Source organism: Chiloscyllium plagiosum, unplaced genomic scaffold (genome assembly GCF_037043375.1).
Source record: "Chiloscyllium plagiosum isolate Xiang-an unplaced genomic scaffold, Cpla_swu_hap1 HiC_scaffold_35, whole genome shotgun sequence".
In the NCBI taxonomy this organism is placed as follows: domain Eukaryota; kingdom Metazoa; phylum Chordata; class Chondrichthyes; order Orectolobiformes; family Hemiscylliidae; genus Chiloscyllium; species Chiloscyllium plagiosum.
In genome coordinates this window covers 31,018,621-31,042,897 of record NW_028270173.1, presented here as the reverse complement: position 1 = coordinate 31,042,897, position 24,277 = coordinate 31,018,621, and the positions used below count along the sequence as shown (strand labels likewise).

Below are 24,277 nucleotides of genomic sequence, written 5' to 3'. Positions count from 1 at the left end.
CCTGATCACCTGATGAAGGAGCGTCGCTCCGAAAGCTAGTGTGCTTCCAATTAAACCTGTTGGACTATAACCTGGTGTTGTGTGATTTTTAATCTAGTACCTTTTGCCGCACTTGGCCCATATCCCTCCAAACCCTTCCTATTCATATACCCATCCAGATGCCTTTTAAATGTTGTAATTGTACCAGCCTCCACCACTTCCTCTGGCAGCTCATTCCATAAACTCAGTGACACTCCAGGGAAAACAGCCCCAGCCTATTCAGCCTCTCCCTGTAGCTCAAATCCTCCAATCCTGGCAACATCCTTGTAAATCTTTTCTGAACCCTTTCAAGTTTCACAACACCCTTCCTATAGCAGGGAGACCAGAACTGAACACAGTGTTCCAAAAGGGCCCTAACCAAGGTCCTGTACAACCACAACATGACCTCCAACCCCTGCACTGAAGTGAATTGTTAATCTGCGACAGCCCATTTTGCTCTCTGTAATAATTGAGGAGTCACAGCTGGAAAGGAAAATTGTTTCTTATTGGACACCAAAATAGAGCCACTACTTGTTTTGTGTGTGGGCTAGTCCCAGCCTGGGGCAGACAGTTCTGTAGACCCACCCCTGAGTCTGCAGCACAACGGTCCTGTGGTTAGCACTGCTGCCTCACAGCACCAGGGACCCGGGTTCGATCCCAGCCTCGGGCGATTGGCTGTGTGGAATTTGCACAGTCTCCCCGTGTCTGTGTGGGTTTCCTCCCACTGTCCAAAGATGTGCAGGTTAGGCTGGATTGGCTGTGCTAAATTACCCCACAGTGTTCAGGGATGTGGTTAGGTGTATGAGTCAGGGGTAAATGTAGAGTTACTCTTCAGAGGGTCAGTGTGGACTTGTTGGGCTGAATGGCCTGTTTCCGTGCTGTGAGGATTCTACACTATGAATAGTGCCCAGAGTGTGGGGCCCGGACTGGTGGCTGGTTGCTTGCTGTTTTGAGTCAGAGCATGGAGATGAGCAGGTTTGTACTTTCCCTCTGTTACACAGGCTCATGTATATCACACTGAGAGGCCACATGATAGAGAATTCATGGTGCCTTTTTGAACACCTCTGTATCCCTGGGTCTGTCGCTTAAACAGATCTCTGCTCGCAACTCACAGCGTCCCCGGGAATGGGGCAGACCAAGATTAATCTTTGTGTATTTAGGGAAGAGATAGAATCCCCACAGTGCGGGAACAGGCCATTCGGCCCAACAGGTCCACACCAACCCTCCAAAGAGCATCCTACCCACACCCATCCTCAACCCTAACCCCGCCCTCCTCGTGGCTAATGCACCATCCTGCACATCCCTGGATACTGTGGACTATTTAACACAGGCCAATCCACCCTAACCCACAGCCCTGAACACTCTGGGCAATTTACTGTGCCAATCCACCGAAACCAGCACATCCCTGGACACAATGGGCACATCCCTGCACATCTTTGGACTGTGGGAGGAAACTGGAGCACCTGGAGGAAACCCACTCAGACACGGGGAGAATGTGCAAACTCCACACAGACAGTCGCCCGAGGGTGGGATTGAACCCGGGTCCCTGCCGTTGTGAGGCAGCTGTGCTAACCACTGAGCCACCGTGCTGCTCCTAGATCTCCACTGTCTTTCTCTCCCTTCCATGTCACCTTCTCCTGCTATTACTGAAGGCATCTCACTGACATAACAATGTAGGAACACAAGAAGTGGGAATGGGACTGACCAATTGAACCCCTTGATTTAATATGACCAAGGTTGGACTCATCTTGGCTTCAACTGCACTTTCCTGCCCACTCTCCATATCCCTTCAACCCATCCCTCATTAAACATCTGTCTATCTCCTCCTTAACGTGAATCAATGTCCTGGCATCCACCACACTCTGGGCTAATGAATTCACAGCACTTTGATGGAAGCACTTTCCCCTCATTACTTTTTTAAATTGGATACCTCTTAGTCTCAATTTTATTTCACTCTCTCATGGGATGTGGGCATTGCTGGCTGGGCCCAGCATTCACTGCCCGTCCCACACCCTCTGCGACTCCCTTGTTAGGTCCACGAGCCCAACACCAACCCACCCTCCACACCCAGCACCCTCCCTTGCCACCGCACAAAGTGCAAAATCTGCGCCGACACCTCCCCCTCACTTCTGTCCTAGGGCCCAAAGGATCCTTCCACATTCAGCAGAGATTTGCCTGCACTTCCACACACACATCATCTGTTGTGTCCGTTGCTCCCGAAGCGGTCTCCTCTACATTGGGGAGACAGAACGCCAATTTGTGGAACGTTTCAGGGAATATCTCTGGGACACCTGCACCAAACAACCCCACCGCCCTGTGGTCGACCACTTCAACTCCCCCTCCCACTCCAGCAAGGACTTGCAAGTCCTGGGCCTCCTCCACCACCAAATTCTGGCCACCCGACGCCTGGAGGCAGAATGCCTCATCTTCTGCCTTGGGACCCTCCAGCCACACAAAATCAATGTCAATTTCACCAGTTTCCATATTTCCCTCCAATTCCAGATCCAACTTTCCAACTCGGCACCTCCATCTTGAACTGTCATAGACTCATAGAGTCATAGAGATGTACAGCATGGAAATAGACCCTTCGGTCCAACCCGTCCATGCCGACCTGATATCCAAACCCAATCTAGTCCCACCTGCCAGCGCCCAGCCCATTTCCCTCCAAACCGTTCCTATTCATATACCCATCCAAATGCCTCTTAAATGTTGCAATTGTACCAGCCTCCACCACTTCCTCTGGCAGCTCTTTCCACACACATACCACCTTCTGCATGAAAAAGTTGCCCCTCAGGTCTCTTTTATATCTTTCCCCTCTCAACGTTTCTAAACGTATGCCCTCTAGTTCTGGACTCCCCAACCCCAGGGAAAAGACTTTGTCTTCTTATCCTATCCATGCCCCTCATAATTTTGTAAACCTCTATAAGGTCACCCCTCAGCCTCCGACGCTCCAGGGAAAACCGCCCCAGCCTGTTCAGCCTCTTCCTATAGTTCAGATCCTCCAACCCTGGCAACATCCTTGTAAATCTTTTCTGAACCCTTTCAAGTTTCACAACATCTTTCCGATAGGAAGGAGACCAGAATTGCACGCAATATTCCAACAGTGGCCTAACCAATGTCCTGTACAGCCGCAACATGACCTCCCAACCCTTGTACTCAATACTCTGACCAATAAAGGAAAGCATACCAAATGCCTTCTTCACTATCCTATCTACGTGCGACTCCAATTTCAAAGAGCTATGAACCTGCACTCCAAGGTCTCTTTGTTCAGCAACACTCGCTAGGCCCTTACCATTAAGTGAATAAATCCTGCTAAAATTTGCTTTCCCAAAATGGAGTTTATTTGAATTAAACTCCATCTGCCACTTCTCAGCCCAGTGGCCTATCTGGTCCAGATCCTGTTGTAATCTGAGGTAACCCTCTTCATTGTCCACTACACCTCCAATTTTGTCATTTGCAAACTTACTAACTGTACCTCTTATGCTCACATCCAAATCCTTTATGTAAATGACAAAAAGTAGAGGACCCAGCACCGATCCTTGTGGCACTCCACTGGTCACAGGCCTCCAGTCTAAAAAACAACCCTCAACCACCACCCTCTGTCTTCTACCTTTGAACCAGTTCTGTATCCAAATGGCTAGTTCTCCCTGTATTCCGTGAGACCTAACCTTGCTAATCAGTCTCCCATGGGGAATCTTGTCGAATGCCTTACTGAAGTCCATATAAATCACATCTACCGCTCTGCCCTCATCAATCATCTTTGTTACTTCTTCAAAAAACTCAATCAAGTGTGTGAGCCATGATTTCCCACGCACAAAGCCATGTTGACTATCCCTAATCAGTCCTTGCCTTTCCAAATACATGTACATCCTGTCCCTCAGGATTCCCTCCAACAACTTGCCCACCACCGAGGTCAAACTCACCGGGTCTATAGTTCCCTGGCTTGTCTTTACCGCCCTTCTTAAACAGTGTCGCACCTGTCCATCTTCCTTTCCACCTACTGTTCCACCCTCCACTCTGTCACCTTCACCCTCCCCCTTCATCGACCTATCGCATTCCCAGCTGCCTCCCTCCCCCCCCCAAGCCTCACCCACTCTCCCATTTATCTCTCAGACCCCTTGGGCACCCCCTCTCATTCCTGATGAAGATCTTATGCTCGAAACGTTGACTCTCCTGCTCCTCGGATGCTGCCTGACCGGCTGTACTTTTCCAGCACCACGCTCTCGATTCTGATCTCCAGCATCTGCCAGATCTGCTGAGTTTCTCCACCCAGACCCCGATGTTTGCAGCAGATTTCCTGCACACACTGTATTTGACGTTACTTTACCCAGGTCTCGGACCTCAGTGGTATTTCGAAACAGGGGCTCGGAAAAACTGCTTGAGTGAAGGGAAATGCAGAAGGGGTATTCATGGGAAGGTAGTAAATGGCAGAGAGAAAATCGTACGTGTGGAGAGAATTGCAGGTCAGTGTAGGAATTATGTAGGATAGGGACAATCACGTGGCAGTTACTGCGATATGGAACAATGTGAAAGGGGGGAAGTGATGATTGAAAGGGGTATATGTGGGGTGAGTGAACAAAAGCTCAATAAACATGGGACTGGCCAGAGCAAAATGGCAGAAGTTCACTCACACCCTCGAGGATGCTCCCTCTGCTGGACAAATACAGAATAGTCTTCTGTATGGATTGTAAACAAGGAGATGGGTGGGGAGGTGGGATAGAGAAAAAGAAAGAGAGAGACAGGATCCACCAATTTTGGGATCATCAGCAAACTTACTAACCATATCTCCTGTATTCACATCCACATCATTGATATAAATGATGAAAAACCATGACCTAAATGAGCAGTGGGGCAGCATCTCCAGGCTGAATGGTCTACTCCTGTTGCTACCTTGTGAGGGGACCATTGTAACTGTGCAGGCAGCTGGGGTGAATATCTTCCTTAATGCTGGAAAACGGTCAGCTCCACAGACCCCAGCAGATGGATCACTGCCTCCCTCTGCTGGAGTAGCCCCTGCACTGCACATTAGGGCCGGTTGAAGGTCCAGCCCAAAAACAAGCGAAAAGCCCTTCCTCATGAGGGGCTTATGCCTGAAACGTCGACTCTCCTGCCCCTCGGATGCTGCCTGACCGGCTGTACGTTTCCAGCACCGCACTCTTCAACTCTGACTCTCCAGCATCTGCAGTCCTCACATTCTCCTACGTTATTGTCAGTACACCTCACAAACCTGCTCCTGTTTTGATCACCACCTCTCATCCCCAGGGACACAGGGACAGCAGACCATTTATCCTGCCATTTAATGTAGCCATGGCTGATTGAACAGTTACCATTTACTCGCACTATCCCCATAGTCCCTTTCACCAATGATACCTAAAACTCTAAACTTTAAAGACAGCGAATTCCTGATTTCTTAGGATTCAAATTCCAGCATCTGTCGCAATGGGATTGGAACCTGCACCTCAGAACATCTCCTGAGCTGTGGTTAGTCCCAATATCCCATCGCCTCCCCAACAAGCCACGCTCTTTTTCCCTTTTATGTCACGAATGGATCAAACTTGCTGTCAAAGGGATGGATGGAGACTGCTTCAAACGTTCCATTCTATGGGGAATTCCCTACCTGCAACACGACATGGAAACCAAGCCCCCAAAGTCCCATGCTCATTCCCATCCAACAATTGTAAGTGTTTCCTCTGGAAAACAGGAATGGTTTCTGCATGCCCACTTCTTCAAATTCCTTCCCAAATTTAAAGATGCCCATTTGTTGTCCCCAACACTCCACAGTATAAAGTCCGAGATTGACATCATTTCCTGGCTGTGGCAGCTCCTTAACCTGAATCAATGATATGGAAACACGGGTGGTACGGTGGCTCAGTGGTTAGCACTGCAGCCTCACGGCACCAGGAATCTAGTTTTGGTTCCACCCTCGGGCACCTGTCTGTGTGGAGCTTGCACATTCTCCCCGTGTCCAATGGTGTGCAGGTTAGGGTGGATTGGCCATGGGAAATGCAGGGTTATAGGGTAGGGGGTGGGTCTGGTTGGGATGCTCCCTGGAGGGTCAGTATGGACTCGATGGGCCTAATGACCTGCTTCCACACTGTAGGGACTCTATGGTTTCTGTGCAATATTTCCCACATTTTCTCCAATGATGTCTATTTAATATGAAGACTGGGGATCCCCAGTGGCAAAACAAGCAATGCTGACACGAGAAACAGCACAAGTGGTTCGGATCTGGAATACATTGCCTGAGAGCACACAGGAGGCTCGATCAGTTGTGGCTTTCTGAGGAGAATTGATTAACTATCTGATGTAGAAATAGGGCAATCCTGTCTTACAGAGGGCTCTTCCTGGGGCGTAAGCACTCTCTTGATTCTCTTATTCCCCAAGTGTCATCGATGCACATTGGCACACATTGACCTGGCTACAGAATTGGCTATTGGGCAAGAAACACCGAGTGGAGATAAGGGCTTCTTTTTCAGGTGGGTGACCTGTAACCAATGGGGTTCTCCAGAGGTCAGTGCTGTTTCTATTAACCACTTGGAGGAAGGAAGGGAATGTACCATCACCAAACTTACAGACAACATAAAAATGGGTGGAAAGGCAGACAGTTTATGGAGGGAACTGAAAGAACTTTGGATGCTGTAAATCATAAACAAAACACCAATTGCTGGTTTCATCCCACCATCAGACTGACCATGGACTACTCCTTAGTAGCTGTCTCATTCTTCGACATATGAATCTCCATCAAGGATGTGGACCTCAGTATCTCACTCTCCCCAAACCCAGAGATAATCTCATCATGCTACAATTCTCCAGCTTCCACCCACAACATATTAAAACAGCCATCCCCAATGGACAAGCCCTACACATTCACAGGATCTGTTCAGATGAGGAGGAACATGATGGACACCTGAAGGTGCTCAAGGATGTTCGTAAAAGAACAGGGTTCGATGATCAACTCATCGACTGCCAGTTCCGATGTGCCACAGCGAGAAACTGTAATGACCTCCTCAGGAGACAGATACCAGCTGCAACCAACAGGGTACCCTTCGTTGTTCAGTACTTCCTGGGAGCTGAAAAATGACACCGTGTTCTTCACAGCTTGCAACATGTTATCGATGAGGATGAGCATCTCGCCAAGACCTTCCCTATGCCTCCAGTTCTCACCTTTAAACAACCACCAAACCTTAAACAGACTGCCCAGCCTTCAGGACAACATCGACCACAACACTGTACATCCCTATCATGGGAACCCTGCAGGACATGTCAGAGTGTGGACACGGATACCACCATTACACGTGGGGACACCACCCACCGTGTACGCAGCAGGTCTGGCTGTATCCCAATCTTTGTCTCGGCCAGCGTTGTCTACCTCATACGCTGCAGGCAAGGATGCCCCGAGGCATGGTACATTGGTGAGACCAAGCAGACGCTACAACAACAGATGACACCGTACAGCAATCACCAGGCAGGGGTGTTCCCTCCCAGTTGGGGAACACGTCAGCAGTCAGGGAAATTTGGCCTCAGACCATCGGGTGACCATCCTCCAGTGCGGACTTTGGGATATACAACAACTCAGAGTGGCCGAGCAGAGGCTGATAACCAAGTTCGGTACCCATGGGGATGGCCTCAACTGGGACCTTGGGTTCATGTCACACTACAGGTGACCCCACTACACTACACACTCTCCCTCACACACAAGCACACATACACACACACTCTTACATACTCACACAGTCACTCAGACCCTCTCATACACACTCTCTCTCTCATACACACAAACATACACCTCCCACACTCACACACACTTTCACCAAACTTTCACACATGCCAACACTCACCCACTCACATGCACATACCAACTCTCTCTCTCATACACACACACACACATATTAGTCTACGGGGTGAAGTTATATTGGTAGAATTATATTTGCAGACACATTCTATTTTGCTCAAAAAATGCACAATCTGCACGCAGTCAATACATGTATGTTTTGTAAATTCCATGTTGGAAATAGAATCAAAGCCCTTCTTCAGGAAAGTTTGGGATACAGACAGACTCTAACCTCACACCTTTAATGCATTGTCTGAGCTGAGTTATCACCATTTGTTATGAAACCTTAAGTTATCTTGAAAAGGTGACTTGAAAGAAGTTCTGCGATTTACATATTAATGAATTGAAATATTCTAATGATGAAAGACTTAACAACAATCCAGGTTTGTTCAATATATCATTTTAGTTGCATGACACTGTAAACCTTTGCTATAAATTCTGGGTCTTATGGTCCTATTCTCCACAGCACTCTGAAAGCACCGTGTGCTGAACATGAGCATCATAACCTAATAAGGCAGCCTGGTGCAATCCTGTCCAGCAACACAGATTAAAGCTCAAACTTTGAGTTTCCCATATATGGGGGCGATTGTTGCCGGATTGACAAACCGTCCAATCACAACGCGCAATATCCATCATCTATGGATGACCTTCATTCTTTCCCTCTTTAGGCTCTCAATCTCTACCTTGCTCCTTTGACCCTGTCTTATCTTCCATCTTACTTCCTTTTTCTTTTGAAAGGTTAGCCCAGAAAGTGCCCTTCCTGAAGAAGGGCTTATGCCTGAATTGTCGATTCTCCTGCTCCTTGGATGCTGCCTGACCTGCTGCGCTTTTCCAGCAACACATTTTTTTAAGCCCAGAAAGTAACCGGTTTCGAGTCGGGAGACTCCAACTGAACGACACTTTCACCCTTCTCCAGTCTTTTCTGTTTCAGGTTTCCAACAGCTGCGGTTCTTCATTCCAGCAGGACATGTTGGAGTTCGGCCAGGGGCCTAATTTTTTCCACAGGTCTGGCTACTCGTGGTTGGTGGGGACAGAGTCGGGAAAAGCAATTTTATTTGTTCAGAGTCACCACAACTTCAATTTGAGATTTAGGGGTGCTTTCTTTTACTCTTTCTGTGTAAAGTGAGCCTGCACATTACTTAACCTGGTGGTGTCCCTTTCCCAGGAGTGTCTGACGGAGGCGGTGATGGGTAAGGTTGACTTTCCTGTTTTGACTGAGTTAGTTCCACGTGCAGTGCGTCCGTGATAATGCTGTCCAGATGCAAGTTGAAACCTAATCTCTTTGTTTCCTTTCCCCACAGGTCACAGGAGGCGGCAGATTTGTTTCCTTTGCTGACCCCTGCCTGGTAGCTGGCTCTGGATATGAACGACTCAACTCCGCGGCCAGCAACTGATCCTCATCCACGGTCAGCGACTGATTCTCATCCGCGACCAACGTTCAGTGATTTGGAGACGCCAATGTTTTTGCTACAAATTCTGTGTCTTGCGATCTTATTCTCCACAACCACCCAATGAAGGAACAGCACTCCAAAAGCTTGTCCTTCCAAATAAACCTGTTGGACTATAACCTGGTGTTGTGTGGTTTTTAACTTAGTACTAAGTATTAAGTTTATTTATGTCTAGGTATCTTTGTACCTAAGATGACCCCCTGCGTGGTGACATTATACACTCTTCACTGTACTCTTGTACATGTGACACAATAAAATCTAAATTTATGTGTGGGGCTGGAGAAAATGGGTGAGGTCCTTAATACACTGCATCAGTATTCACAACGCAGAAGGGTGTGGTGAATGGTGGGTTTTGGGAGAGGTATGTAGGTATTCTGGGCATTTCAACATTAAAAGAAAAGGTGGTGCTGGGTGCCTTTTAAAAATGCATTAAGGTGGACAAGTCCCCAGAACCTGATGGGATCTATCCCAGAAGCCTGAAGAAGTTTCTGGAACCTTGTACAAAATCTTTGAAATAAGATAAGAGCTGTTTTGGGACACTGAAAGCAACATTGTGAAACTGAAGGGCATGCTGGCTCTGTTTGTGTGCTGTGTGACTGTCTGACATAAAGCTGGGTGAGAGGGGCGTGCTGTGGCAAACAGAGTATAATGTGGATAAATGTGAGGTGTGCCTTCCAACAGTGGCTATTGGCAAGAGTGGGAGAGGTGCTCAAGTTGTATTTAATTCCCCCCACCCCCCCCCCCCCCCCCCCATCGTGGCATTACCGTCACTGAATTCCCCACTTTTCGGTATTCCCATTGACCAGACACTCATCTGGACGAGCAATATAAACTCTGCTGGCGACAAGATCAGGCCAGAGGCTAAGAATATTGCAGTGAGTAGCTCACCTCGTCACAACCTCTGCCCCACCCTCCCCTCCCCACCAACCAAAGTGCAAGTCGAGAGTGCGATGGAATAACCCCCCCCCCCCCCCACATCGACCAATTCAGTGTACCTTACACTGGCTCCTACTCACCCAGGAGTCTGAGTGGTGTGTGTTAGCTACCATTATTGTGTCAGAGGTCATCACAAAGCAACTGGAATTCTCAGATCCATCCTATCCTGCAATGGCCGGAATGGCCTGTGGGGACATGAGATGGATCTGCATTCTCTAGGATAGATTTGGATAGATAAGGGATGATTTATGAAAGTGTGCAAAATGCCTCCAGGGATTGACAGGGTGGCTGCAGGAAGGATGTTCAACCCTTCCCCTTGGGGTGGGGTATGTGGAACCGAGGCACTACCTCAGAATACAGGTCAGGCCATTTAGAACTGAGATAAGGAGGGGTTGTTTCACCCAGAGAGTGATGATGCTTTGCAATCCTCTGCCCCAGAGGAGTGCAGAGCCTCACTCATTGAGTCATAGTCATAGTCATAGAGTCATAAAGCACAGAAACAGACCCTTCAGTCCAACCAGTCCAGGCTGACCCTAATCCCAAACTAAACCAGTCCCACCTCCCTGGAGAAAGTGAGGACTGCAGATGCTGGAGATCAGAGTAAAAGAGTGTGGTGCGCTGAAAAAGCATAGCAGGTCATGCAACATCTGAGGAGCAGGAGAGTCTATGTTTTGAGGAAAATCTCTTCAGCCCGAATGAGCCTCAGTTTTGATTTTATTAAATTATAATAAAAATTATAAGGAGCCTGAATGTTACTAAGCATGAATATTGCAGTGGTCAACTGCATCAAAAAGATTGAACAGTTCATTTACAGAACAAATCTAAATGGCCTTTACCCTGTAAAGTTGTTGTGTACCAGTTTAATTCCAGTTGTGCGATGGACAACCCTGGTAAGCCTTACCCCAATCCAACTGGTTAATCAATATGGCTACATATGCTCTTACTATTTTAGTTGGTCTTATTGTTGGTATTGCTAAGGTACTAGCTTTTATTGACAACATTGATTCCACCCAGAGAATGCTCCTTCTCCACTTAGATTAGGTTGAGGAAACACCATTGCCTTGCCCTGGTCCCTCCCCAGAGGAAGAGGAAACATGGCAGCCTTTGGTTGGCATCGAATTGGAATAATTTGATCCATGCTTTCACATTTATGGTGTGGTCATAGAATGACCAAAGTGGGGAGGGGGGAGGGGAGGGGAGGGGAAATGGGGGGAGAGGGGGGGAGGAGGGGAGTTGAGGATTTATGAAAGTTAATATAAAATGAACATGTGGATCCCAGATGGGACCCCTCTTGGTTAGAGATGGAAATGTGTTGCTGGAGAAGCGCAGCAGGTCAGGCAGCATCTAGGGAACAGGAGAATCGACGTTTCGGGCATTAGCCCTTCTTCAGGGGCTAATGAAGAAATAAAATCTTTGGTACTTGTACAATTTGTCATGTCGTTTATAGATATATACATTGCATGTCTTAAAGAACAGATTGAATTACTCGAATTTACAGTTATCCTATTTACAGTTCCCTTTATTAACCATCCAGTCTCTTATTATTTAGCTGTGGCTTCAGCGGAACCCACCTACTGAGTGGGTGCCCTGTTATACGATAGCAAAGGAAACTTCTTTAACCCCCAGTTTATGGGGTTACCATTGTCCATTTGACTGTCCTGAGATTTACTGCAGCAGAACCCACCTTCGCCTTCTGCAGTAAACTGCTCAATCTTTGAATTTCCTATATATGGGGGCGATTGTTGACGGATTGAAATACCGCCCAATCACAATGCGCAATATCAACCAATCAGTAACATCAGCGATTGACCACTCAGCGGGGGTGATTTCTGCACCAATCAGAAGCGGGTTCTTCTTGACCAATCGTAGATCGCCGGGCGCGAGCCGCCTGCGGCTCCGGACTGTATAAAAGGAGGGGCAAGGGCATGCAACACGCTGTTTCAGTGGGAGGGGTACGATGGCTCGGACGAAGCAGACGGCACGAAAGTCTACTGGGGGCAAAGCTCCGCGCAAGCAGCTGGCTACGAAAGCCGCCCGCAAGAGTGCCCCGGCCACCGGCGGGGTGAAGAAGCCGCACCGCTACCGGCCCGGCACCGTGGCGCTGCGGGAGATCCGCCGCTACCAGAAGTCCACCGAGCTGCTGATCCGCAAGCTGCCCTTCCAGCGCCTAGTCCGGGAGATTGCGCAGGACTTCAAGACCGACTTGCGCTTCCAGAGCTCGGCCGTCATGGCCCTGCAGGAGGCCAGTGAGGCTTACCTGGTGGGGCTCTTCGAGGACACCAACCTGTGCGCCATCCACGCTAAGAGGGTCACCATCATGCCCAAGGACATCCACCTGGCTCGGCGCATCCGCGGGGAGCGGGCCTGAGGTGTTCCCCCCCTCCGCCTCTCGCCATTGACTCAAAACGGCTCTTTTCAGAGCCATCACTGCGGTCAAGCAAAGGCGGTAACCGAAGCGGTCAATATCTGCGTCATATGTGCACCTGTAGATTCAGGGAGGAAGTGAGGTCTGCAGATGGTGGAGATCAGAGCTGAAAATGTGGTGCTGGAAAAACGCAGCAGGTCAGGCAGCATCCAAGGAGCAGGAGAGGATTCCTGAAGAAGGGCTTATGCCCGAAACCTCGATTCTCCTGTTCCCTGGATGCTGCCTGACCTGCTGCGCTTTTCCAGCAACACATTTTCAGCGCCTGTAGATTCAGCTGAGGAGAATTTCGTTTGGGTTTTCCACCGAAATCACTCCTCGGCTAGTCTCGGGTGGCATCCAATATGTGTGTGTAGTCCGACTGCTTTGATTCTTTACCTCTTTGGGTCCGAATATCTACCTAAATACTTAATCAATAAGCCTCTTTTTTACCCTATTTTCTGGCATTATCTTTCGTCTTAATTGACTTTTCATATAATAAAGGTTAGCCCAGAAAGTTACCGGTTTCGAGTCTGGAAGTTCCAGCTGAGCGACACACTCAGTGAGGTGACCAGTTTCTCCTCCCCCTGGTCCGCTTACTCGTGGTTGGCGGGAAACAGCGTCGAGGTGTCATTTCATTTGAGAGTAATACTTGGTAGTGTGGATGAGCAGAGGGATCTTGGTGTCCATGTACACAGATCTCTGAAAGTTGCCACCCAGGTAAATAGTGCGGTGAAGAAGGCATATGGCATACTGGCTTTTATTGGTAGAGGAATTGAGTTCCGGAGTCCTGAGGTCATGATGCAGTTGTATAAGACTCTGGTGCGGCCGCATCTGGAGTATTGTGTGCAGTTTTGGTCGTCATACTATAGGAAGGATGTGGAGGCACTGGAACGGGTGCAGAGGATGTTTACCAGGATGTTGCCTGGTATGGTAGAAAGATCGTATGAGGAAAGGCCGAGGCACTTGGGGCTGTTTTCATTAGAGAAAAGAAGGTTTGAGGTGACTTGATAGAGGTGTACAAGATGATTAGGGGTTTAGATAGGGTCGACAGTGAGAATCTTTTTCCACGTATGGAGTCAGCTATTACAAGGGGGCATAGCTTTAAATTAAGGGGGGGGGTAGGTATAGGACAGATGTTAGGGGTAGGTTCTTTACTCAGCGAGTCGTGAGTTCATGGAATGCCCTGCCAGTAGCAGTGGTGGACTCTCCCTCATTATGGGCATTTAAGAGGGCATTGGATAGGCATATGGAGGATAGTGGGCTAGTGTAGGTTAGGTGGGCTTGGATCGGCGCAACATCGAGGGCCGAAGGGCCTGTACTGCGCTGTATTCTTCTATGTTCTAATTTACTTCAATTCGAGATTTGAGGATCTTTTTAAAACTTTTGTGCAAAAGTGACCCTGCGCTGTCCTTGATGTCCCTTTTCCCAGCGGTGTCTGACGGAGGCTGTGCCGGGGAAGGTAGGTTACACGTGCAGTGCGTCCGTGATCACGCTGTCCAGATGCAAGTTTAAAACCGAAACACACTTTCCTTCCCCCCCCCCCCCCCGCTCCCCCCTCCCACAGCTCACGGGAGGCGCCAGATTGTCTGGCCAGGGGCGGCGGAGTCCGCGCGGCCGATCGCAATGCGCATGCCTAACCCACCGACCAATCGCCCTGCCGCGTGGCCGGCGGCCAATCGGAAGCAAAGGGTACCCACGCCGATCCTTCATTTGCATAACGGCTGTCTATATACAGCGGCGCGGCGGCGGTTCCGGGCACAAGTCGGGTGGGAGCGCCGCCGCGGGGACGAGCGATGCCGGAGAGCGGGGCCAAGGTGATCGCCAAGAAGGGCGCCAAGAAGGCGGCGTCCAAGTCGCACCACAAGGGCGACAAGCGCCGAAAGAAGGCGCGGCGGGAGAGCTACGGTATCTACGTGTACAAGGTGCTGAAGCAGGTGCACCCGGACACGGGCATCTCCTCCAAAGCCATGAGCATCATGAACTCGTTCGTCAACGACGTCTTCGACCGCATCGCCTGCGAGGCGTCCCGCCTGGCGCACTACAGCCGGCGCCACACCATGTCCTCCCGGGAGATCCAGACCGCCGTCCGCCTGCTGGTGCCCGGCGAGCTGGCCAAGCACGCCGTCTCCGAGGGCACCAAGGCGGTCACCAAGTACACCAGCTCCAAGTGAGAGGGAGGGAGGAGGTGCTCCTGTCGTCAACCAAACGGCTCTTTTCAGAGCCAACTGTCAATCACTCTGTTCAGGAGAGCTCTTGGCCAATGCGACTAATGCTCCACCCAATCTCCATTACTTCCCATATGGTGGCTTACATGGGTTCAAGGGGGCAACTTCTGCCTGATACATTTCCCCCGTTTAGCTACTGCCCTGAAGTTTAGAACCACCTGTTAAGATATTGTAGACCTCTCTGCAGGATCAGATGGTGGTCTGTCAGGGGTGTTGTTAGGGCAGATTACCTGCCCCTCTTCCACAGTTATGTCAGAGCTTAGGTGTCCCTGGAGAAGGAGACCCTTAAAATTTTTGTGCAGAGGTGGGCAGTGCAAGGGAGTGTTTTATTTTTCCCTCCAACACTTATTTTGATTTAATCCCTGCTCTCGCCTTCTCCTTTTGATCACGCAACGTTGCCCTGACTGGAGAAGAACACTGCTTGGCACTGGCCACTCGGGTGTTTCCTTTCTTCCTGCTGATGGAACGTAAAATAAAGATTTAAACACTTGTTGTTCTTCACTGTGTCTGACAGCTGCGTCTGCGCTCTCACCCTATTGCTATTAGGTGGTCGGGGAGGGGGGGGAAAGCCCTTGCTAATTTAAACCCAGCACACAGAATCTATGACCTCGCACTGTAATCTGCTGAATAGCATGGGGCAAAGTACTCTTAGATTCCACTTAAAAAAAAATGTTATTTTTAACTTTAAAGTCTAACAGGGCATTAAAACTATTGTTTATAACAGCTGTCGGTGCGACCTCTTTTGCCTCCCACTCTGCAATACTAGTCTGATTAATAAAGCTCAATTTAAGATTTACAAAAAAAAAATCATGTTTCAAAACCAGTCAGCTTTGACAATTTTCCTCTGCAGCTCGTTCCATACATGCACCACCCCCGGTGTGAATTTTTCCCCTCTCTCCCTAAACCGATGCCCTCCGTTTCTGGACTCCCACACCAGGGCAAAGACCTTGTCTATTTATTCTATCCATACATTTCATGATTTAATAAACTATTATAAGGTATCAGCCTCCAACGCTCCAGGGAAAACTGCCCCAGCCTGTTCAGCCTCTCCCTAGAGCTCAAATCCTCCAAACCTGGCAACATCCTTGTCAATCTTTTCTGAACCCATGCAAGTTTCATAACATCCTTCCTATAGGAAGGAGACCAGAATTGCACACAATATTCCAAAAGTGGCCTAACCAATGGCCTGTACAGCTGCAGCATAACCTCCCAGCTACTATACTCAATGCACTGATCGATAAAGGAGAGCATACCAAATGCCACCTTCACTATCCTATCTACCAGTGACTCCACTTTCATGGAACAATGAACCTGCACTCGAAAGTCTCTTTGTTCAGCAACACGCCCCAGGACCTTCCCATTAAGCATATCCATCCTAACCTGATTTGCTTTTCCAAAATGCAGTACCCTGTATTTATCAAAATTAAACTCCATCTGCCACTCCTCAGCCCATCTGATCAAGATCTCATTGTACTCTGAGGTAACCTTCTTTGCTGCCCACTACACCTTCAATTTTGGTGTCATCTGCAAACTTATTAACTATACCTCCTATGTTCACACATGTCAATCATATAAATAATTTATATAAATGACAAGAATCATTGGACCCAGGCACTGATCCTTGTGGAACACCATTGGTCACAGGCCTCCGGTCTGAAAAGCAACCTTCCACACCACCACCCTCTGTCTTCTACCTTCAAGCCAGTTCTGTATCCAAATGGTTAGTTCTCTCTGTATTCCATGAGATTTAACCTGGCTAACCAGACTACCATGAGGAACATTGTCGAACGACTGACTGAAGTCCATATACATCTCCTCCAGCGAAATGCCCTCATCAATCTTTGTTACTTTTTGAAAGTTAGGGGACATGATTTGCCACGTACAAAACCATGTTGAGTACCCCTAATCAGTCATAGAGATTTAAAGCATGGAAACAGACCCTTCAGTCCAACTCACCCATGCCGACCAGATATCCAAAATCAATCTAGACCCACCTGCCAGCACTTGGCCCATATCCCTCCAAACCCTTCCTATCCACATACCCATCCAGATGCCTTTTAAATGTGTGAATTGTACCAGCATCCACCACTTCCTCTGGCAGCTCATTCCATACACGCAATAGGAAGGAGGTCGGAATTACATGCAACATTCCAACAGTGGCCTACAAGATGACCTCCCAACTCTGTACTGAATACTCTGACCAATAAAGGAAAGCATACCAACCACCATCTTCACTATCCTATCTACCTGCGACTCCACTTTCAAGGAGTTATGAACCTGCACTCCAAGGTCTCTTTGTTCAGCAACACTCCTCAGGACCTCACCATTAAGTGTATAAGTCCTGCTAAGATTTCCTTTCCCAAAATGCAGCACCTCGCATTTATCTAAATTAAACTCCATCTGCCAGTTCTTAGCCCATGAGCCCACCTGACCAAGATCTCATTGTAATCTGAGGTATCCCTCTTCTCTGTCCACTGCACCTCCAATTTTGGTGTCATCTGCAAACTTACTAACTGTACCTCTTATGCTCGCATCCAAATCATTTATGTAAATGACAAAAAGTAGTGGACACAGCACCAATCCTTGTGGCCCTCCACTGGTCACAGGCCTCCAGTCTGAAAAACAAACCTCCATCACCACCCTCTGTCTTCTACTTTTGAGCCAGTTTTGTATCCAAATGGCTAGTTCTCCATGTATTCCATGAGATCTAACCTTGCTCACCAGTATCTCATGGGGAACCTTGTTGAACGCCTTATTGAAGTCCATATAGGTCACATCTACCACTCTGTCCTCATCAATCCTCTTTGTTACTTCTTCAAAAAGCTCAATCAAGTTTGTGAGACATGATTTCCCATGCACAAAGCCATGTTGACTATCCCTAAGCCATCCTTGCAACTCTAACAACTTGCCCACCACCGAAGTCAGGTTCACTGGTCTATAGTCCCTGGCTTGTCCTTACCACCCTTCTTAAACAGTGGCACCACATTGTCCAACCTCCAGTCTCCCGGCACCTCCACAGTGACTATCGATGATACAAATATCTCAGTAAGTGGCCAGTAATCACTTCCCTAGCTTCCCACAGAGTTCTACGGTACATCTGATCAGGTTCTGGGGACTAATCCACTCTTATGCATTTCAAGACATCCAGCACTTCCTCCTCTGTAATATGGACATTTTTCAAGATCTCACCATCTATTTCCCTATTTTCTATATCTTCCATATCCTTTTCCACAATAAATACTGATGCAAAATACACGTTTAATATCGTGCCCATCTCCTGTGGCTCCACACAAAGACATCCTTGCTGATCTTTGAGGGGCCCTATTCTCTCCCCAGTTACCCTTTTGTCCTTAACAAATTTGTAAAATCCCCTTAGATTCTCCTTAACTCGATTTGCCAAAGCTATCTCATGTCCCCTTTTTGCCCTCCTGATTGCCCTCTTAAGTATACTCCTACTGCCTTTCTACTCTAAGGAGTCATTCAATCTATCTTGTCTATAACTGACAAATGCTTCCTTCTTTTTCTTAACCAAACCCTCAATTTCTTTAGTCATCCAGCATTCCCTACATGTGCCAGCCTTTCCTTTCACCCTGACAGGAATATACTTTCTCTGGATTCTCGTCATCTCATTTCTGAAGGCTTCCCATTTTCCAGCCATCCCTTTACCTGCGAACATCCGCCCCCAATCAGCTGTTGAAAGTTCTTGCCTAATACTGTCAAAATTGGCCTTTCTACAATGTAGAACTTTAACTTTTAGATCTGGTCTATCCTTTTCCATCACTATTTTAAATCTAATAGAATTATGGTCGCTGGCCCCAACATGCTCCCCCACTGACACCTCAGTCACCTGCCCTGCCTTATTTCCCAAGAGTAGGTCAAGTTTTGCACTTTCCCCAGTAGGTACATCCACATACTGAATCAGAAAATGGTCTTGTATGCACTTAACAAATTCCTCTCCATCTAAACCCTTAACACATGTGTCCCACCCTAAGCTTGGAAAGGTAAAATCCCCTAGCATAATCACCCTATTATTCTTACAGATAACTGAGATCTCCTTACAAATTTGTTTCTCAATTTCCCTCTAACTATTAGGAGTGGGGGGGGGGTGGGGGTCTATAATACAATCCCAGTAAGATGATAATTTTTCATTTCTCAGTTCCACCCAAATATATTCCCTGGATATATTTCTGGGAATATCCTCCCTCAGTGCAGCTGTAATGCTATCCCTCATCAAAAATGCCACTCCCCCTCCTCTCTTGCCTCTCTTTCTGTCCTTCCTGTAGAATTCTGTCCTTCCTGTCAGTCTTATGTCTGTGGTCAGCTAAGTTTTGGAAAGAATTCTGAGGGGTAGGCTTTATGACTATTTGGAAAAGTGTAGTGTGATTAAAGGCAGTCAGCATGGCTTTGTGAGGGGCAGGTCATGCCTCACAAATCTTATTGAGTTCTTTGAGGAGATGTCAAGACAGGTCGACGATGGTCGAGGATGTGGTGTATATGGGCATTGCTATCAGAAACTTCATTTCTGGTGTTTTAAAAAAAAACCAACAAACTGCTGAGGGGTGGTCCGGTGCATTACTGAGGATGGACATAATTTCATGAGATTTCCAGGACAGTAAATACGGATAGTGGCGTTTTGACCAGGAGTGCCAGCCTGTGGGTTCTCATCTCATGAGTCCTCAGAAGAGGAATTTAAAGGGGTTTCTAATTGCTGAACAAGTTGCTTCTTAGAGGACTGGTGCTGTTTGAATTTCTATTGACTAGGAATGTTATACGCAACAGGATCAGTAAACTGGGGCGGAGGGTGGGGGAAACAGGGGTGGCTACGGCAGGAACATACATTTTAGGTCGATCTGCAGCTGCTGAGCTAACAGTAACCTGGGGAATGGGGAGAAGGGGCAACATTTACAAGGTTAGAACTGGGAGGGGAGAACACAGGGCTAGGCTGTAGGGAAAACAATGAGAATTTGAGAATTAGGTAGAACAACAGTTTGATATGCAGGAGGCTAAACAGTCTGTAGGGGAGGGGTTAGGGCGGGGGGCGCTTGGAGCGCTCAACTTGCAGAGCTGACAAACTGGAGTAATCAGGGGTGCGTTAGGATGTACTTGCAAGTTAGGCAGAGTTAGAGGAGGTGGCAGCAGCGGAGGGCGTAGGTAGGGCGATACTTTCTTATTTCAGAGCTATTTCGGTATTAATTTAGATAGCACCAATCTAACCGAATCAGAGTTTCTCAACTGAGAAGATCCTCGACCCTCTTTTTCGGATCTGGTTCTCAACCGTGTCCTCAGATCCCTGATCTGAGGTGGAGCCCTCAACTTTTTCTCTTCTCTTTTCAGTGGAGTCCTCGACTCCGTAGAAGTCCTTCACCTTTTCTCTCACATCTTCCCTTTTCATTTATAAGTCCCCCTGACCCTATCCTTGCCAAGACAGATCCTTTTCAGGCTGGACTAGGACAATAGACAGCAAGGGATCAGGTCAGCCACTACTTGAATGAGAGAAAACCAATCCGATCTGAAATAATCTCGTCTGGCTGGCCAATTCCTCAACCCTCACTAGTGGAGGACTCAAGACTCTTACACCACTGTCCACAATCTGTCCATATCGAATCACGGTACCATATGAAGATCTCAACACCCCCGGGAGGGGGGTCTCAGTTCCGCGATCAGTCAAACAATCAACAGCAATACGGTCTGCTTTAGCAAGATTTCACAGTTCATTATGACGCCAGGCGCAAGTTTGTCCAGCAACACAGAACATAGAACAATACAGCACAGAACAGGCCCTTCGGCCCTCAATGTTGCACTGACCAGGGCCACTAAATTTAGAGTCATACAGCACAGAAGCAGACCCTTCGGTCCAACTCATCCATGTTGACCAGATTTCCCAAATTAAACCAGTCCCACCTGCCTACATTTGCCATATCCCTCTAAACCTTTCCTATTCATGTACCTATCCAAATATCTCTTAAATGTTGCAACTGTACCTGCATTTACTACTTCCTAGTTAACAGCTTCGGTGTTCCATGGAGAAACTGCAATTTCACTTGGAACAGAGACAGATTTTATATGTTTCTTAAGAAATAGTACAGCCTTAATTGCAGAGTGAATCCAGTAAAGTGTAATAAAATGACATCATGGCAGCAGGCTAACCCAATGATATTTCATGGGAGACAAAATTTGTTTCCCCACACATTCTCTTCCCACCTACATTTCAAGGTTAGCTGGGATGGTTAGTAATGTCCTATCCAGCTTAGTTAATTCCATACAGTCAGGGATCCATTGTTCTGCTTCACCTTTGACTGGTTAGCTCAGCAAGGCAGGAATGTAGCCTTTAGCCCGGGTGAGAAGCCATTTTAAACATAGTGTTAATTTGCAGCCTGAAGCCATTCTGTTATGTTACTTTGCATAAGAAGCCATTTTTCGGTAAATAAAAGCACACTTAAAATGGTTGCCCCTGACAACAGCCTAAGGCCAGATTTTCGATTCTCAGGTCGATCCATCTTCTGTCTGCTCCTGCCCGAAACGTCGATTTTCCTGCTCCTTGGATGCTGCCTGACCTGCTGTGCTTTTCCAGGACCGCACTCAACTCATCTCCAGCATCTGCAGTCCTCACTTTTGTTTGGTTGTGAATAGTTGTTTAATCGTCACTTTTAGAGTTAATAAATTGATGTTATTTTCTTTAAATACTGGAATTTGGGAGTTCTGTCACTCACTCATTTTAACAGATTACAAGGTGAGGTGAGCTTTTCTGGGTGTTTGGTTTCATTAACAGAGGAATTCACCTCCATGTTGGAACAAAAAAGTGTGTTAATGACTACTGCCCTGTGGATCTGACCTTCTTTATAAAATTGTTCAAGAGGTTAGTCATGGCTCAAATTGCCTTCATCCTTTGCAATTCACCTACTGACACAAGAGGCCCACAGCAGACATCCATCTCCCTGGACAAATACATCCCTGGAACATCTGGATAACAAGGATCCTACATCATGCTTACTTCGACTATAGCTCAGCCCTAATTCTAAACAAACTCATCTCAAAACTCTAAGGGCTAGGTCTTAGCTCCCCCACCCCCAAAACTAGACCATCAACTTCCTGACCCATAGACTGCAATCAGTAAGAATAGGTGACATCTTCTCCACCATAACCCTCAACACTCATGCCCCCACAAGGCTGCATATCAGCCCCCTACTATATTCCTTGCACATGGTTGTGGCCCAGTTCCTCTCCAACTCCATTTGCAAGTTTGCTGACACCACCACCACTGCAGGTTGGATCCCACATGAGGGGGGAGGACAGGCAAGAGATTGAGTGCTTAGTGGCATGGTGTATAGACAATGATCTCTCCAATGTCAGCAAAACGAAGAAGCCGGTAATCAGCTTCAAGGAGGAGTTGGGGGGACATGCCCCTGTCTGCATCAGTGGTGTTGAGGTGGAAGTGGTCAGGTTTCTGGGAGTGTGATGATCACCAACAATTTGGATTGGGAGGATAAGTCTGCACCACTGTCAAATTTTCACGGAGGTGAACAGAGAAACGAGGGTTTAAATGTGACACCAGGGAGATTCACAGGAAAGTCAATGTGGAGGGAGCCAAGGGGCTGAGAACTGGGAGTACATACAAGAACCACAAGCAAAGTGCACTCGTCCTATCACACTGCTAGGAAGAGGCTGCGACACATTTACACACTGGCCTGGCAAACCGTAGAGTTGGACAAAGAAACAAATCTTCGACATTGCCTCACGACAAGTTTAAAAATGAGCAGAGCAGATCACATTCGAACATCAAGGTCATTTCACTGAAGGGCAAAGCACTATTGGAGGAAAGATCACAGAAGCGCTTCACAGGAGGCTCCCAAGCACTGAGGATGTCACCTAGACAGGGGACGAAACATCTGCACCAGAAATTCCCAGCTCGGCAAACACAACCACAACAATGGAGAAAATACTACTCCATTGAGACTGTGATTCAGGATTAGCATGAACTTTCAAAACAGCTTCACCCAAGAACAAAGTGATTGCATTTGACCACATTGGGAGTTGGGGGTAGACTTTTGGTGTCCCCTTCGGTTCAACTGCCGGAGTTTTAAGTATTTTATGAGGTGAAACCTCATGGGGTGGGTGGGAATCTGAGCTAGATACCGGTGGTGAGAGTTGCTGGAGATGAGGCAATAGCAAGAAGTAGCGCAGCCACTGGGAAGGAATTTCCTGGGAAAGAACCAAGGGATCGGTTAAAGTGTGTTTGCTTTAATGCAAGGAGTATCAGGAATAAAAGTGATGAGCTTAGAGCATGGATCAGTACCTGGTGCTATGATGTTGTGGCCATAACAGAAACATGGGTTTCTCAGGGGCAGGAATGGTTGCTGGATGTTCCAGGGTTTAGAACATTTAAAAAGAATAGGGAGGGGGATTATAAGAGGAGGGGGTGTAACACTACTAATCAGAGAGGGTATCACAGCTGCAGAAGTTACCATTGGCGAGGAGGGTCTGCCTACTGAGTCAGTATGGGTGAAAATTAGGAACAGTAAGGGAGCAGTCACCTCATTAGGGGTTTACTGCAGGCCCCCCCCAATAGCAGCAGGGAGATTGAAGAAAGCATAGGTCGGCAGATTTTGGAAAAGTGTGAATGTAGTAGGGATGTTGTAATGGGTGACTTTAACTTTCCCAATATTGATTGGAACCTCCTTTGAGCAGATGGTTTGGAAGAAGCTGTTTTTGTAAGGTGTGTTCAGGAGGGTTTCCTAACTCAGTACGTTGACAGGCCGACGAGGGGAGAGGCCATTTTGGATTTGGTGCTCGGCAATGAGCCGGGGCAGGTGTCAGATCTTGCGGTGGGAGAGCATTTTGGTGATAGTGACCACAACTGCCTCACATTCTACATAGCTATGGAGAAGGAGAGAAGCCGGCACAATGGGAGGATATTTAATTGGGAAAAGGAAACTATGATGCTATCAGAGGTGAGTTGGGAAGCATGGACTGCGAGCAATTGTTCCATGGAAAGGGCACTATAGACATGTGGAGACTGTTTAAGGAACAGATGTTGCGAGTGATGCATAAATGTGTTCCTCTGAGACAGGCAGGAAGTGGTAAGATAAAGGGACCTTGGATGACGAGAGCGGAGGAGCTTCTCGTCAAAAGAAAGAAGGCAGCTTACGTAAGGTGGAGGAAGCAAGGGTCTTGCTCAGCTCTAGAGGATTACAGGCAGGCGAGGAAGGAGCTCAAAAATGGTCTGAGGAGAGCCAGGAGGGGGCATGAAAAAGGCTTGGCAGGAAGGATTAGGGAGAATCCAAAGGCATTTTACACGTATGTGAGGAATAAGAGAATGATCAAAGAAAGAGTTGGGCTGATCAGGGATAACATAGGGAACTTGTGTATAGAGTCTGAGGAGGTAGGGGAAACCTTAAATGAGGTTTTTGCTTCTGTC

General features: G+C 47.7%; 2 protein-coding genes across 2 annotated transcripts; both read left to right on the top strand.

Annotated features, from left to right (window-relative positions):
- Window positions 1-12,190: 12,190 nt before the first annotated feature.
- LOC122546603 (histone H3-like) lies at window positions 12,191-12,758 on the top strand. The gene has a single exon (XM_043685282.2). It carries the CDS (start codon window positions 12,191-12,193, stop codon window positions 12,599-12,601), a length of 411 nt encoding a protein of 136 aa, XP_043541217.1. The 3' UTR covers window positions 12,602-12,758.
- A 1,473-nt stretch (window positions 12,759-14,231) lies between these two features.
- On the top strand, window positions 14,232-15,504 carry LOC122546602 (histone H2B 7-like). The gene has a single exon (XM_043685281.2). The coding sequence runs from the start codon at window positions 14,431-14,433 to the stop codon at window positions 14,806-14,808; it is 378 nt and encodes a 125-aa protein (XP_043541216.1). The 5' UTR covers window positions 14,232-14,430; the 3' UTR covers window positions 14,809-15,504.
- Window positions 15,505-24,277: the final 8,773 nt, after the last annotated feature.